The 18,271-nt window shown below is 29.0% G+C and overlaps 2 protein-coding genes across 2 annotated transcripts in view; both read left to right on the top strand.

Annotated features, from left to right (window-relative positions):
• The window catches only part of LOC111623096 (receptor-type guanylate cyclase Gyc76C-like), a 31,765-nt gene extending 30,886 nt beyond the window's left edge, over nt 1-879 (top strand). The window contains exon 37 of the mRNA XM_023365576.1: nt 3-879. Within this exon, the coding sequence (XP_023221344.1) occupies nt 3-608 (606 nt within the window). The 3' untranslated portion in view covers nt 609-879. The remainder of the gene's footprint in view (nt 1-2) is intronic.
• A 924-nt stretch (nt 880-1,803) lies between these two features.
• LOC111623097 (receptor-type guanylate cyclase Gyc76C-like) lies at nt 1,804-18,271 on the top strand. Its single transcript, XM_023365577.1, has 30 exons — nt 1,804-1,956; nt 2,036-2,211; nt 2,297-2,396; nt 2,475-2,553; nt 3,906-4,008; nt 4,082-4,237; nt 4,331-4,435; nt 6,771-6,842; nt 6,921-7,086; nt 7,170-7,319; nt 7,624-7,807; nt 7,971-8,111; nt 8,197-8,320; nt 8,391-8,634; nt 8,775-8,873; nt 8,954-9,045; nt 10,647-10,675; nt 12,036-12,138; nt 12,212-12,367; nt 12,463-12,567; nt 14,894-14,965; nt 15,044-15,209; nt 15,293-15,442; nt 15,747-15,930; nt 16,094-16,234; nt 16,320-16,443; nt 16,514-16,757; nt 16,898-16,996; nt 17,077-17,168; nt 17,247-18,271. The coding sequence occupies exons 1-30, from the start codon at nt 1,854-1,856 to the stop codon at nt 17,850-17,852; spliced, it is 4,365 nt and encodes a 1,454-aa protein (XP_023221345.1). The 5' UTR covers nt 1,804-1,853; the 3' UTR covers nt 17,853-18,271.

The raw sequence follows: 18,271 nt of genomic DNA on the forward strand, positions 1-18,271 counted from the left end.
AGGGAAAAGGTGAAGTGAAAACTTTTTGGCTATTAGGCCAGTGCAATCCAAGAGCGCACAGAACATTACCTCATGATCAAATATTACCTCAACCACTTTTCAGTGCTGTTAGAGACTCGGAAATAAGGAGGAGAAGTCCAAAATTAGATCATCCTCGTAGAGGATCGTTAGCGGTGCGTAACGACGCGTGTCATTTAGAAGATGTAGTTGCAGCAATGTCTCACGGATCAATTCCATCTTATTTGAGGAATTGTGGTCAAGATAGTCCCTATAATGGTAGGACATTAAATACACAAAATTGTCACGACAATAAAGTTCAAAACGTAGAAGAAAGAACGGAAGAAGCGATGACAGAGATAATACCAATCACCTCAAACGGCACAACTCCACATTTAGAAGATGGTGCCACCATAATACCTTTATTATCTGCAGAAGAAACGATAAACGAAAAGAAACATTTAAAGATGCACAATAAATATTGGAGATCGTTAGACGAACTGCACAAAAGTAAACCTAATATTGTCACATGGTTTGCTGGACTATTTAGCCAGAAAGGACCATATATAGAAACTCACAGATTGAATCATCAAACAGAAAGTGCCATTTAATACAGGATATATTATTTTGTATTTCTTCTTATTGAACCTTTTAACATTATGAGGACAAAATAATTTCCATTGTTAACTGTTATTTTCACGTAAGTGACTGTAATTCATTTTCATGTATCAACAACATTCATCTTACACAATTTACACAAATGAACGTTTTACATATCTTTTTAATCAAGCTGCAAATAATCCTTGAAATGCAAGCTTGCAATGTATTCTACAATGCAAGTTACAATGTATGCTGCAATTTAAATTTGCAAATAATCTCAAGCCTAACATTATGTATTNCAGAGCCGGCCCTACCATAGGGCGAATGGAGCAGCCACTCCAGGCGCTAAGTCCTAGTGGGCGCCTCAGTGGTAGAGAAAATTAAAGGGTATAAATAAGGGGCAACCAAGGGGGGAGCCATAATAGGATCTCGCTCCATCCTAAAACTTGCCTCGGGCCGGCACTGCTCTGGACCAGTGGTTCTCAATCTTTTTTTGGCCATGCCCACCTAAGCATCTCTGAAAATCCTGATGCTCTCTGTGACATATCATTCTTATTATTCAAAACGTGAACTCCTGTTTACGTGAAGGAAGCGTAAAAGGCCATTAACTTGGTTTAAACAAGCTTCCAAAGAACATGGCATTTATGAACGAAAAAAAAAAAAATAAAATAAATGAACGAAAGGAAAGTTGAAGTACTAAGGAAAAAATCACTAAGAAATTGTTTAAAAAATAATAATAATGTAGTGATATGAAAAAAAGACTGAGAAGAAGATGGCGTGAAAAGAGGGAAATTAAAAAACATTATTCATTATATATTATTATTCATAAATTAGCTTAATTTATGAATAATAAGATATGAGAACAATTAGCGAGATTTCAAATTCATCATTCTCGAATTGTCCTCTTAAAAATCAAATTGCCCTTCTGGGAACCATGTATCTAGACCTTTAACCACCAATATTTAATATCGTCAATGCCTCTTGTATAGAAATTACCATGCCAAATTTCAAATTCTGTTTCTTATTCTTTTAAAAATATCATAACAGATGACGCCATCAAAATGTTAAATGTTGCCAGGAAAGTTAAGCAACTCGTTGCTGGATTATTATTATTATTATTATTTTTACTTTTTTGAGCCAGGAAAGTAAAAGAAATCTACACAACAAAGAATTAAATTTCTAAATAATTTAATAGAAATTATTTATTTTGAAAACAGCATGTTACTGTAGAAGCCGCGTATTTATATGATGCTGTCATGCTGTATGCCGAATCCTTAGCAAAAGTCTTAGAAGCTGAAGAAGATCCCAAAAATGGAACAAATATTATACAAAATATAATCAAGAAGAAAACTTATCAAAGTAATTTACAATTTGAGCAATTTGATTACATTCAAATTTCCCTCATTTTTTTTTAATTAAAAAGGCCTTTGTTTTGTAGGCATTACTGGTGTCTGGATGAGGATAGATGAAAATGGCGATGTTGAAAATAATTACACTGTTTTAGCAAGGCAAAATAGCCCTACTAAAGTACTTTCTGAAAAAGTAGATTTAATATACCAATACACAATGATGCCAGTTGGAAATTTTTATTACCAAGGAGACGAATTGGAACCGGTAATTAATTAATTTTAAAGTAACTTATCAGTTAATTAACAATTACATATATTATTTTATTTGCATAATTAATATTTCATAACAGAAGTTAAGGCTGGATAAGACGATAGATTGGATCGGTGGTGAACCTCCTTTAGACGAACCACCCTGTGGATATAATAACAACCTGTGTTCGACGCCTTCTGGTATGATGTTTCAGATAAAAAAAAAAGGCTAAGAATTAAAGGAGTGATTTATAAAATTTATTTTTTTTTTATTTACAGATAAAAATAGGGAAATAATAGCGGGAGTATTGGGTAGCATTCTCTTATCAGTGTGTTTGATAACAGCTATAACCTACAGGTGGGTGGCCATTAGCACAGATTAATTACGGTATTCTATTTATTAATTTCTTTTAAATTGAATATAACCTTTGTCATTTGTCTTGTTGATTAATGAAAAAGATGTAGTACAGGTATTTGCAATTGTTTGTAAAATACGAGTATGTACTGTACTTAAGAAAACTGTTGCGTACTTTCTTGGATTATACGCTTGGCTAAGAACCAATTTAATGAGACTTTTATGATATTTTAAAATAAAATTTTCCCCTCTTTGTGATAAAAATAATCCATTACTCAAGGTCAGTTATCAGTTTATGTAAAACTCTACGAGGAAAAATTAATCAAACACCTTCGTAATATAGCCTACTATTAAAAATGCTTATCGTCCCAGCAACAACCTGTTTTGTTTTGACTTTAGAATTTTTTTTTTTACTGATTATTCTCACGCGATATCAATAATACTCGAAAATGTCTATAAAAATTATTACATAAAATTTTTTATATTGTCTTTGTGGTAAATTACACTATACAATTGTAAAGAATAAGATTTATGCGATTTGAATGGGTTTTTTGCCTTCTTAGAATAATTTTATAATCATTAAAACATGAAAAATAGGAGACATATTCTTGTTATTTCGTTTGACCTTTCAACTTGTTCTTATATACAGTATATATATAGCCTATATATGACCTTCACATATTTTATTTTTCCATTAATTTGTCTGGCTGGTGAATTTAATTCCAGTGGCAATTAATGACTCAACTGCACAACTTAATTATATTTAATTCTCTGTCAAAGATATTTTATGAATTCTCAATTAATTTTTTTATTTTATAGTTCAATCAATTATACACCGTGTTATCGTTTTTATAAAACACCAATTAATTCTATTTTAAAACTAATTTTTTGAATAATAAAACTTTGATTATTGTAGAAAAACACTATAAAAGAATTAAAAATTTTACAGGGGAAAATAATTAAATATATTAATACATTTAATTAAATTATTTTAAAATTAAAATTAAAATATTAAGTAATAATAACTCTTTTAATAATAATAATAATAATGACAGCATTGACTTACTAATATATTTCAATTTTAAAATAAATTTAATATGAATCAAGTAAAACTTAATTCTATTTATATATTTGATTAGATAATAAATATATATAAATATATACCACGATAAGCACTCTTCATTGTTATTTTTATCGTCTTATATAATCAAAATGCATAAGGTTACATAATAATAGCATTACGACAATAATAATTGCTTTAAGATCATTTTAAATCAATTTAAAATTAATATCGTTGCTTCTATATGTAAACAAAACTATGTATGAAAGAATTTAGAACTTTAAATTCATTACAGGAATTGGAAATACGAACAAGAAATCGCTGGTCTTCTATGGCGGATAACATTCGACGATATGCATAGACAAACATCAAATGGTCTTCTCTCATCCAACAGCAGAGTAAAGTAGATCTTATTGACTTTTATACATAATTTGGCTTAATTCAAATTATAATATTTACGTTATTTAATAGTCTAGTTTAAGTCAGATGTCAGTAGAATCGAAAACAGCGGGACAAGTGTTTACTCAAATCGCTCTGTATCGAGGAATGTGGGTGGCAGTTAAACAATTTCATTATCATAGAAGGATTGCTGATTTATCTAGAGATACTAAGAAAGAAATGAAAATCGTGAGTACATTGTTCGTACAAAAGAAAAAAAAAAACGTGAATTACAAGGCGTGTTTTTTTAATTATTAATTTATTATTTGTTTATTTATGTAGTTAAGAGAATTACACCACGATAACATAAATCCTTTCATCGGTGCTTGTATTCAAGGTAACTGCATCTACATTGTGACAGAATACTGCATGAAGGGTAGTTTGCAGGTAACGCCAAAGTAGATAATGATGTCCTTTTCTAATTACGTAAGCTAGTTACAAGTTTATTCTACTTTTCAAAGAAGACAAGTCGAAATGGATTGGCACAGTGAATAGAGTGGCAATTTATTCAAGACTAGGTCATCCAATTATGTTGCATGTTATTTATTTATGTTATTTAAAAAAAAAAAAAAAAAAAAAACAATTTTCCCTGAATTTAAAAGAAAACTTTCGCTTTTCTAGATTAAATATTCTTTGGCCAATTTTATTACAAAAGAATAAGATTTGTAATTAGATAAAAAAAAATAGTTAAACGTAAGGTTAGAATTATTTGTTTATTTAAATGGATGAAAATCTTATTTACATATATAAATTTGGAATAAAGCCAAACTCTTGTTACAAATTGTAAATATGCTCAATCTGCATTTATGAGTCATGTCACCCTTATTCGTAAATATTTTTGAATTAATTTAGTGTGAGAATTATTTAAAATGAATAATGCGCATTTATTTATCTAGAATATTGAATAAATGAGAATTTATTATATATATATATATATATATATAGAGGCCTATATATTATCACATTTTTGCATTCTGATAGAAACAATTCGTATAATAAATTTCTATTTAAAGATACCAGCTGCCCAAGGTCAGCAATTATTTGACTGGGCCTACTCATCTCGCAATCTTTCCTGAATTGTTAGGGAAGTTAAAATAAGAAAAATCACCTCAGGATATATTGCACAAAATCTAATATTTTTTCTCTCTCTCTCTCTCTTTCTCTTCTTAAAATAAAATAAAAAAAATAATATACAATTATTTCGAAATTACTTTTATTTTTCTCGTTAATATATTTTCCAATGATTTAATATTAATGAAAATCGAGACCTGATACGGAGATCTTAGCGGCCGGAAGTCCGATGCATGCTCTGCCTACGAAGTTCCGGTCTGGATCGGAAGCCACGTGCTTTTTTTAATTAAAAAATATTATTTAAAAAATGAAGCCCGGCATTGTAATAATGAATATTTTATTGTAAAATTAAAAAATTAAATTAATGCCTACAACACGATTTTGTCATAAATTCAGCGTGCATAAATGCGATTAAGTTTACATGTAAATTAAGTCCCGAATAATAAACAAAATACAATTTTACACGGAAAATTTCACATTAAAAAAAATTTGCGGTTCCATAAATTAGTCTGCAACATTTCGCAATGGTTTAAGCTTTTTTTTAAAAAAAAAAAAAATGTATCACGTTATTTATAATGTCAACAAATATTTTGGCAACTTCGGTTGTAAGCGCCTGTCGTAAAAATATAATACTGTACTTTACAAAATCTGCCTAAAGATCGTTTAAGTAAATAAATTATTTAGACAGATTTTTTTAAAAATATTAATTAAATGATATAATAGGAAAAGAAGATCGTATAATTGGTGTCATGTGACCAATTACGACTTAATTATCTCATTGTCTCGTAATTGTCGTTCGTTAGCTAGATCGATACAAAAATAATTCAATTATTTACTGTTTGAAACAAATTTCAATAAATTAATTCCAATCGAATAATTAGATATATTTTAATTGCTTTTTTCCTATTCAATTTAGTCTTTTAACATTGTACACTTTAAAACCATTAAGTTGAGTAATGGTGGCGTTGACAGCTTTTACAAACGATCGACTCCTCTTAGCGCCACCTGAAGTCTGAAAATGAATTTAATGTTTTATTTTAATAATAATAATAATAAATAAATAAATCAATAATTTAAAATTAAAATTAAGTTAAATAAATTATATAATATTGATAATTGTTTTTAAAATTATTTTTCTTTAAATTAATTTTGTTTTATTCAACAAGTTTAGGGAGTGGTAACGGGTCATGGTAATTTACAAAAGTTGTTCATTAATTATCTACTATATAAAAAAAAATTGAATATTATTATAAAATTACGAAATGACTTGTAAAATAGAAAAATAATCAAAAACAATTGCTTATAATTAAAATACATATAATGTGCCGTAATAATATCTAAACACGGCAAACAGCGCTAAACCCATAAAGCGCCAACGAAGGATCTTCTTCATAAATATTAAACAGAAGATCCTTGATTATTTGTAAATTATTAAATGTACTATTTTGCATTGCAAACGAAATTATTAATAGCAAATCAAGTTACTTTCAAGCAACTTAAAACCTCGAAATTACGTTTACTAAGTTATACTTTGAAGTCTTCGATTTAGCGCCATACCAATTTCGGAAGCGAACAAATAATGGCGTTAAATCGATTTATATTGATATAAACGTATCTAAGGTCGTTTAAATTAAAATACCAATATTTATAGGATATTCTAGAAAATGAAGACTTGAAACTGGATAAAATATTCATAGCATCGTTGGTGTCAGATTTTATTAAGGTGAGAGATTACACATTACATTAAATTTAAATATAAAGCAGTGTATATAATCTTGAAAAACCTGTTTTATTTCTTTAGGGAATGCTTTATCTTCATGATAGTGAGTTACGAGTGCACGGGAATTTAAAATCTTCAAATTGTTTGATAACAAGTAGATGGGTATTGCAAGTTTCGGATTTTGGTTTGCACGAATTACGTTCAAATGCCAATACTACTACAATTACAGATTATGAATATTATAGAAGTATATTTACGCTTTCTTTCGTAAGATTTTTAAGCATTTTTATAATATAAATACATAAATTGAATATTTTTTTTTCTCTCAAGATCTCTTATGGAAAGCTCCTGAACTTCTTCGTCAGACATCTAATTTTCCAAAGATTAGTCAGAAGGGCGATGTGTATTCATTCGCTATTATCTTACACGAAATTATGCAAAGACAAGGACCATTTGGTAATATAATGCTGCCTCCTAAAGGTAATTGCAATTTGTTATCGAGTGTATGATAAAGAGCTTTGTGGCTCACCAAACCATAATTACGGTAGACCCCCCCTATAACACTGTTGATAATTCCGTTTTATATGAATTCCGTGTTGTACGAGTCACTTAGATTTTACAAATACGTGTGCCGGGCTGTGAACGGCACACGTATTTGTAAAATCTAAGTGACTTGTATAACACGGAATTCATATAAAACAGAATAATCAACAGTGTTATAGGGGGATCGATTGTATAGTAATTTAATTTAATGTAAGCTTTTGTATTTTTTTTTTATTTTTAGATATTGTATTAAAAGTTATGAATGGACCTTCAGAGACAGGAGAAATCTTTCGTCCATCATTAGAAGAACTCGATTGCCAAGATTATATTATCAATACGATAAAAGATTGTTGGGCAGAAAAAGCCGAAAATAGACCCGATTTTAGACAAATTCGGGAAAAATTAAAAGCAATGCGTCAAGGAATGTAGGTAACAAAATCTTTTTCGCGATTAAAACGAATTTTTCAAGAAATATTTTCTGATAAATTTCTCAAATATTTTAAAATATAAACAACGTCAGAATGTGTTTAACTCGTCTCATAAACTTTTCTTGAATACTTGAAATACTTTCGAATTAAATTTTTATAGGAAGACCAATATAGTAGACAATATGATGGAAATGATGGAGAAATATGCGAATAATCTAGAAGAATTAGTAGATGAAAGGACAAGCCAGCTACAGGAAGAACAGAAGAAAACAGAAGCTTTGCTATATCGCATGTTACCTAAGTATTAAATAATTTATTGATATTTAAATAAATAATATAAATTCTTTCCAATAATAATAATAATAATATAATTTAAAATTTTACAGATCAGTTGCTGCTCAATTAATAAAAGGGGAAGTAGTTCGTCCCGAATCTTTTGATGCTGTAACTATATATTTTAGTGATATTGTTGGCTTTACTGAGATGTCAGCTGATAGTACGCCTATGGAAGTATGGAAAATTTAAATAAAATATTGTATATATTTATTTTAAAGGTTACTATATAAGAATATGCTTTTAGGTGGTGACATTTTTGAATGATTTATACACAATATTTGATGATATAATTAGTCATTACAACGTTTACAAAGTCGAAACAATAGGAGATGCTTATATGGTTGTAAGTGGATTACCTCTTCGAAATGATGATCTTCACGCTTCTGAGATAGCTTCTATGGCCCTTGAACTTCTAGAAACAGTGAAAACTTTTAAAATAAGGCATAGACCAAATCATCTTTTAAAATTAAGAATTGGCATACATACAGGTAAATGGCATCATTGAGTAGATTTAGTCGATCAAAGTTATCACGATAACCAATGCAGTTATATTGTAATAAATCTAACTATTAGTTTTGTATTTTTCATTCTTAAAATTTAAATATATATATATATATATATATTATAGGTCCAGTTGTAGCTGGAGTTGTTGGATTAACTATGCCCAGGTATTGTCTTTTTGGTGATACAGTTAATACAGCTTCTAGAATGGAATCTAATGGAGAAGGTAAAACTGTTATTTTTAATATCAAATGTAAATAGGCTTTAGTAATTTAGATGCTAGATTAATTTCTTACGAAATTTCAGCATTGAAAATACACATTAGCTTACAGTGCAGAGATTACTTACAGAAACTCGGTGGGTATATAATAGAGGAAAGAGGAATAATTAAGATGAAGGTAAATTTATTTGTATGAAAATTACATTCACTTCGTTAACACGAAACTGAAAATAACGTGAATTTTAANACTTGTACTGTACACCACAAGAACACAGTAAATTAGCCTTCACTTCTACTGGTCAGTGTGTAGCTATTGAATTGTAAGTTAATGGTGCTGTTTAAGGGTTTTCTTCTATGTTCTTTCCATAATTAGTTTAAGTGTATGAAATTTTGAATAATTGAAATGTGGGATAAGCAGGGGGCCACTGGGTCAATCCCTAATGACCACCTAAACTGCACAGGCTGGTAAAGCCCGACCTCTGTGTCATCGGATGGCGTTAGAAGGGCAAAATCGAGTGGGGAGGTCATTGGTACATCGATAGGTGTTCTTTTGGGTGAATAAGACAGGTGCACAAATTTAGCAATTAACAAAAGAAAGTTTATTATACAACTAAACCTAAGGTTAGATGCAGTTAAATGAGGTTACATATACACTCCTACGGAGTGGATTGACAAAAGTTTCCAATCAGCTCACATGCTGACCTAATGACGTAGTTCTGTCACTACTTCCGCTGAGAGAGAGTTTACAAGAATCTATAGATATCTCAATATTCCTTGGTCAAATCAGATGACATTCGTTCAATCAGAGAGAGAGAGAGGATTTCGAAGAGGATTGGCGATTGTATGGCAGGTCTTCTGGACATTGACTTGCATGGGCCAGGACAGTCTGTTTGTGGAGGTCCGCTGAACTTGGCACCTAGTCGTTGATTACTCCGGCACTAATTAATCTATTCGCCTTCCTTCGGACTTCATATGGGACGACCACATGGAACTTCAGTGTCTCCACGTTTATGCTTAGTGCCTGGGAAAATGATCGTGTGTTTGACTATTGACAAGTCGAAGGTTCATTCCCAGGTTCAAGCATAGGTTTCTTCCGATGACATTTAATAGCAGCTGTCCCTCTTTCACAATCGAATGTGTTCCTTTTGTCATCTTGTTGTCAAAATTCCTCTCCATTTGTTTAGATAGAACGTCATCTGATCCATTCTAGAGTGATGTTTTTTTTTTTATAACAATTGCGTTAAGAAATTAAATTACAAAGTCGTAATTTTGTGCTAAATTTGCTCATTCCTCCGCTCAGGCCCATAGATAGGCCTGTGGGCTCACAGAAAGTTGTAATTTTTGTTCTGTAGTAAAAAAAAGTCTGGTACTGGAATTTTAGTTTAATTAAGTATGATAATTTTTAAAAATTAACTTTGGTGCAACGTTTGTTTTCTTAAGTTGAATCTTGCAGGTAGGTTCTAACTCTTTTCATGAATGTTTGATTTTTTCTTTAATTTATTAAATCACATCTGTCAGGAACACAAGTTATTCTCTAACATTTTGATGCCAATAAATTCAGAATAAATTTAAGATACTATGTTATTCCTTGCAAGTTGGAACACCATGTACAGTACAAGGAAGACTTGTATGGTGTTTTTAGAACAGTTTTATTTTACACACTACTCTACATTGAAGAGGACCACATAGATGGCTGAAACATGTAGACTACAGTAGATGAAATGTGTATATACTGTACATTAATTACAAAACCTTAATAAATTTTATAAAAAAACTTAGTTTCATAGAAATTATGTCAGCAATGTACAGTAAGTTATGCAAAATTTATTATATGTATTAATTAAGGTTTTGCAATTAATGTATGTGCACACATTAATTACAAAACCTTAATAAATACATATAATTTTATACATTTTAATAATAAATACATTTTAGCTACTATAGTTTACATGTTTCAGCCATCTTGTGGCCCTTTTCAATATGAATAATATATGAAATAAAACTGTTTCAAAAACATCTTGCAAGTCTTTCTGATTGATGGGAAACAGTAAATGCCATTGTTGTATTCCTCAAAAGTTTGAGTATTAAAAGTTACCATAATCCATATGGAATGTTAATAAATGTAAAACAATTTTAAGTTTCAATTCTTTTCTTGTTGTATTTCATTTTTCAGTTTAATTTTTGCAATATTTTATTGATATAATTAAAACTATATAGAGATTTATTTGTGTAAAATGTCAAAAAATTTCATATATGCTATAAAAATATAAATATTTTAATATTTTATCATTTAGTCATTCACTGAATAACAGACAAATCAAATATGTATTTTTACAGGTTAACATTAAAATCTCAATTTTGAATTTGCATAATCAAAGAGAAAATTACCTTTCATTATTTAGTTTGTAGATTTATTATAAATATTTTAACTCATACAATAAGCAATTTTACGTGACGTTTGGCAATGTAATACATTATCAAGCTGTAGAGAAGGTAGAAGGTCTGCATAAAACACGTATTATTTAATAAAATTTATGATAAATCCCAGAACAAGTTTATGTATTACTTTCTTCGTTTAATATACTTTATTTTAGACCATAAGAGACAGCTTGATTTCGTTTATTTACGGATAATTGAGGCACTGATTTAACGTTAGACATGAAGTATTTCATATGCTCTTAATATTAAAATCGTTTTACTTGGAAAAATAATTTTCTTCTCGAAATATTCATAAGCAAATATTCTAATGGACTAGTTTTATTTTAAAATTTTATAATGATTTTAATCAAAATACACGAAATTTTAAACGTTAAACACTGACTTTAAAAACAGAAATGATGCAATAAAAACAAATAAATTTTCTAGTAGAAAATGATTCATTTTATGTAGATAAATCACTAGAAAACTGGTTTATATTCGTTTAAAAAAATATAATAAAAAAAAATAAANTAGATAATAAATATATATAAATATATACCACGATAAGCACTCTTCATTGTTATTTTTATCGTCTTATATAATCAAAATGCATAAGGTTACATAATAATAGCATTACGACAATAATAATTGCTTTAAGATCATTTTAAATCAATTTAAAATTAATATCGTTGCTTCTATATGTAAACAAAACTATGTATGAAAGAATTTAGAACTTTAAATTCATTACAGGAATTGGAAATACGAACAAGAAATCGCTGGTCTTCTATGGCGGATAACATTCGACGATATGCATAGACAAACATCAAATGGTCTTCTCTCATCCAACAGCAGAGTAAAGTAGATCTTATTGACTTTTATACATAATTTGGCTTAATTCAAATTATAATATTTACGTTATTTAATAGTCTAGTTTAAGTCAGATGTCAGTAGAATCGAAAACAGCGGGACAAGTGTTTACTCAAATCGCTCTGTATCGAGGAATGTGGGTGGCAGTTAAACAATTTCATTATCATAGAAGGATTGCTGATTTATCTAGAGATACTAAGAAAGAAATGAAAATCGTGAGTACATTGTTCGTACAAAAGAAAAAAAAAACGTGAATTTTTTAAAGGCGTGTTTTTTTAATTATTAATTTATTATTTGTTTATTTATGTAGTTAAGAGAATTACACCACGATAACATAAATCCTTTCATCGGTGCTTGTATTCAAGGTAACTGCATCTACATTGTGACAGAATACTGCATGAAGGGTAGTTTGCAGGTAACGCCAAAGTAGATAATGATGTCCTTTTCTAATTACGTAAGCTAGTTACAAGTTTATTCTACTTTTCAAAGAAGACAAGTCGAAATGGATTGGCACAGTGAATAGAGTGGCAATTTATTCAAGACTAGGTCATCCAATTATGTTGCATGTTATTTATTTATGTTATTTAAAAAAAAAAAAACAATTTTCCCTGAATTTAAAAGAAAACTTTCGCTTTTCTAGATTAAATATTCTTTGGCCAATTTTATTACAAAAGAATAAGATTTGTAATTAGATAAAAAAAAATAGTTAAACGTAAGGTTAGAATTATTTGTTTATTTAAATGGATGAAAATCTTATTTACATATATAAATTTGGAATAAAGCCAAACTCTTGTTACAAATTGTAAATATGCTCAATCTGCATTTATGAGTCATGTCACCCTTATTCGTAAATATTTTTGAATTAATTTAGTGTGAGAATTATTTAAAATGAATAATGCGCATTTATTTATCTAGAATATTGAATAAATGAGAATTTATTATATATATATATATATATATATAGAGGCCTATATATTATCACATTTTTGCATTCTGATAGAAACAATTCGTATAATAAATTTCTATTTAAAGATACCAGCTGCCCAAGGTCAGCAATTATTTGACTGGGCCTACTCATCTCGCAATCTTTCCTGAATTGTTAGGGAAGTTAAAATAAGAAAAATCACCTCAGGATATATTGCACAAAATCTAATATTTTTTCTCTCTCTCTCTCTCTTTCTCTTCTTAAAATAAAATAAAAAAAATAATATACAATTATTTCGAAATTACTTTTATTTTTCTCGTTAATATATTTTCCAATGATTTAATATTAATGAAAATCGAGACCTGATACGGAGATCTTAGCGGCCGGAAGTCCGATGCATGCTCTGCCTACGAAGTTCCGGTCTGGATCGGAAGCCACGTGCTTTTTTTAATTAAAAAATATTATTTAAAAAATGAAGCCCGGCATTGTAATAATGAATATTTTATTGTAAAATTAAAAAATTAAATTAATGCCTACAACACGATTTTGTCATAAATTCAGCGTGCATAAATGCGATTAAGTTTACATGTAAATTAAGTCCCGAATAATAAACAAAATACAATTTTACACGGAAAATTTCACATTAAAAAAAATTTGCGGTTCCATAAATTAGTCTGCAACATTTCGCAATGGTTTAAGCTTTTTTTTAAAAAAAAAAAAAATGTATCACGTTATTTATAATGTCAACAAATATTTTGGCAACTTCGGTTGTAAGCGCCTGTCGTAAAAATATAATACTGTACTTTACAAAATCTGCCTAAAGATCGTTTAAGTAAATAAATTATTTAGACAGATTTTTTTAAAAATATTAATTAAATGATATAATAGGAAAAGAAGATCGTATAATTGGTGTCATGTGACCAATTACGACTTAATTATCTCATTGTCTCGTAATTGTCGTTCGTTAGCTAGATCGATACAAAAATAATTCAATTATTTACTGTTTGAAACAAATTTCAATAAATTAATTCCAATCGAATAATTAGATATATTTTAATTGCTTTTTTCCTATTCAATTTAGTCTTTTAACATTGTACACTTTAAAACCATTAAGTTGAGTAATGGTGGCGTTGACAGCTTTTACAAACGATCGACTCCTCTTAGCGCCACCTGAAGTCTGAAAATGAATTTAATGTTTTATTTTAATAATAATAATAATAAATAAATAAATCAATAATTTAAAATTAAAATTAAGTTAAATAAATTATATAATATTGATAATTGTTTTTAAAATTATTTTTCTTTAAATTAATTTTGTTTTATTCAACAAGTTTAGGGAGTGGTAACGGGTCATGGTAATTTACAAAAGTTGTTCATTAATTATCTACTATATAAAAAAAAATTGAATATTATTATAAAATTACGAAATGACTTGTAAAATAGAAAAATAATCAAAAACAATTGCTTATAATTAAAATACATATAATGTGCCGTAATAATATCTAAACACGGCAAACAGCGCTAAACCCATAAAGCGCCAACGAAGGATCTTCTTCATAAATATTAAACAGAAGATCCTTGATTATTTGTAAATTATTAAATGTACTATTTTGCATTGCAAACGAAATTATTAATAGCAAATCAAGTTACTTTCAAGCAACTTAAAACCTCGAAATTACGTTTACTAAGTTATACTTTGAAGTCTTCGATTTAGCGCCATACCAATTTCGGAAGCGAACAAATAATGGCGTTAAATCGATTTATATTGATATAAACGTATCTAAGGTCGTTTAAATTAAAATACCAATATTTATAGGATATTCTAGAAAATGAAGACTTGAAACTGGATAAAATATTCATAGCATCGTTGGTGTCAGATTTTATTAAGGTGAGAGATTACACATTACATTAAATTTAAATATAAAGCAGTGTATATAATCTTGAAAAACCTGTTTTATTTCTTTAGGGAATGCTTTATCTTCATGATAGTGAGTTACGAGTGCACGGGAATTTAAAATCTTCAAATTGTTTGATAACAAGTAGATGGGTATTGCAAGTTTCGGATTTTGGTTTGCACGAATTACGTTCAAATGCCAATACTACTACAATTACAGATTATGAATATTATAGAAGTATATTTACGCTTTCTTTCGTAAGATTTTTAAGCATTTTTATAATATAAATACATAAATTGAATATTTTTTTTTCTCTCAAGATCTCTTATGGAAAGCTCCTGAACTTCTTCGTCAGACATCTAATTTTCCAAAGATTAGTCAGAAGGGCGATGTGTATTCATTCGCTATTATCTTACACGAAATTATGCAAAGACAAGGACCATTTGGTAATATAATGCTGCCTCCTAAAGGTAATTGCAATTTGTTATCGAGTGTATGATAAAGAGCTTTGTGGCTCACCAAACCATAATTACGGTAGACCCCCCCTATAACACTGTTGATAATTCCGTTTTATATGAATTCCGTGTTGTACGAGTCACTTAGATTTTACAAATACGTGTGCCGGGCTGTGAACGGCACACGTATTTGTAAAATCTAAGTGACTTGTATAACACGGAATTCATATAAAACAGAATAATCAACAGTGTTATAGGGGGATCGATTGTATAGTAATTTAATTTAATGTAAGCTTTTGTATTTTTTTTTTATTTTTAGATATTGTATTAAAAGTTATGAATGGACCTTCAGAGACAGGAGAAATCTTTCGTCCATCATTAGAAGAACTCGATTGCCAAGATTATATTATCAATACGATAAAAGATTGTTGGGCAGAAAAAGCCGAAAATAGACCCGATTTTAGACAAATTCGGGAAAAATTAAAAGCAATGCGTCAAGGAATGTAGGTAACAAAATCTTTTTCGCGATTAAAACGAATTTTTCAAGAAATATTTTCTGATAAATTTCTCAAATATTTTAAAATATAAACAACGTCAGAATGTGTTTAACTCGTCTCATAAACTTTTCTTGAATACTTGAAATACTTTCGAATTAAATTTTTATAGGAAGACCAATATAGTAGACAATATGATGGAAATGATGGAGAAATATGCGAATAATCTAGAAGAATTAGTAGATGAAAGGACAAGCCAGCTACAGGAAGAACAGAAGAAAACAGAAGCTTTGCTATATCGCATGTTACCTAAGTATTAAATAATTTATTGATATTTAAATAAATAATATAAATTCTTTCCAATAATAATAATAATAATATAATTTAAAATTTTACAGATCAGTTGCTGCTCAATTAATAAAAGGGGAAGTAGTTCGTCCCGAATCTTTTGATGCTGTAACTATATATTTTAGTGATATTGTTGGCTTTACTGAGATGTCAGCTGATAGTACGCCTATGGAAGTATGGAAAATTTAAATAAAATATTGTATATATTTATTTTAAAGGTTACTATATAAGAATATGCTTTTAGGTGGTGACATTTTTGAATGATTTATACACAATATTTGATGATATAATTAGTCATTACAACGTTTACAAAGTCGAAACAATAGGAGATGCTTATATGGTTGTAAGTGGATTACCTCTTCGAAATGATGATCTTCACGCTTCTGAGATAGCTTCTATGGCCCTTGAACTTCTAGAAACAGTGAAAACTTTTAAAATAAGGCATAGACCAAATCATCTTTTAAAATTAAGAATTGGCATACATACAGGTAAATGGCATCATTGAGTAGATTTAGTCGATCAAAGTTATCACGATAACCAATGCAGTTATATTGTAATAAATCTAACTATTAGTTTTGTATTTTTCATTCTTAAAATTTAAATATATATATATATATATATATTATAGGTCCAGTTGTAGCTGGAGTTGTTGGATTAACTATGCCCAGGTATTGTCTTTTTGGTGATACAGTTAATACAGCTTCTAGAATGGAATCTAATGGAGAAGGTAAAACTGTTATTTTTAATATCAAATGTAAATAGGCTTTAGTAATTTAGATGCTAGATTAATTTCTTACGAAATTTCAGCATTGAAAATACACATTAGCTTACAGTGCAGAGATTACTTACAGAAACTCGGTGGGTATATAATAGAGGAAAGAGGAATAATTAAGATGAAGGTAAATTTATTTGTATGAAAATTACATTCACTTCGTTAACACGAAACTGAAAATAACGTGAATTTTAAAATTTTATAGGGAAAAGGTGAAGTGAAAACTTTTTGGCTATTAGGCCAGTGCAATCCAAGAGCGCACAGAACATTACCTCATGATCAAATATTACCTCAACCACTTTTCAGTGCTGTTAGAGACTCGGAAATAAGGAGGAGAAGTCCAAAATTAGATCATCCTCGTAGAGGATCGTTAGCGGTGCGTAACGACGCGTGTCATTTAGAAGATGTAGTTGCAGCAATGTCTCACGGATCAATTCCATCTTATTTGAGGAATTGTGGTCAAGATAGTCCCTATAATGGTAGGACATTAAATACACAAAATTGTCACGACAATAAAGTTCAAAACGTAGAAGAAAGAACGGAAGAAGCGATGACAGAGATAATACCAATCACCTCAAACGGCACAACTCCACATTTAGAAGATGGTGCCACCATAATACCTTTATTATCTGCAGAAGAAACGATAAACGAAAAGAAACATTCAAAGATGCACAATAAATATTGGAGATCGTTAGACGAACTGCACAAAAGTAAACCTAATATTGTCACATGGTTTGCTGGACTATTTAGCCAGAAAGGACCATATATAGAAACTCACAGATTGAATCATCAAACAGAAAGTGCCATTTAATACAGGATATATTATTTTGTATTTCTTCTTATTGAACCTTTTAACATTATGAGGACAAAATAATTTCCATTGTTAACTGTTATTTTCACGTAAGTGACTGTAATTCATTTTCATGTATCAACAACATTCATCTTACACAATTTACACAAATGAACGTTTTACATATCTTTTTAATCAAGCTGCAAATAATCCTTGAAATGCAAGCTTGCAATGTATTCTACAATGCAAGTTACAATGTATGCTGCAATTTAAATTTGCAAATAATCTCAAGCCTAACATTATGTATTTTATTTATGCAAATCAGATTTTTTTTTGCAGTTTTAAAACAGTAATTTTTTTCGATATTAAATTGATTTATTCACATTATACATTTATATATATATCATAATCCAAATAACAATGAGTGAGACACATGAAAA

This window comes from Centruroides sculpturatus, unplaced genomic scaffold (assembly GCF_000671375.1).
Source record: "Centruroides sculpturatus isolate CEXI.00-Female unplaced genomic scaffold, Cexi_2.0 scaffold346, whole genome shotgun sequence".
Taxonomy (NCBI): domain Eukaryota; kingdom Metazoa; phylum Arthropoda; class Arachnida; order Scorpiones; family Buthidae; genus Centruroides; species Centruroides sculpturatus.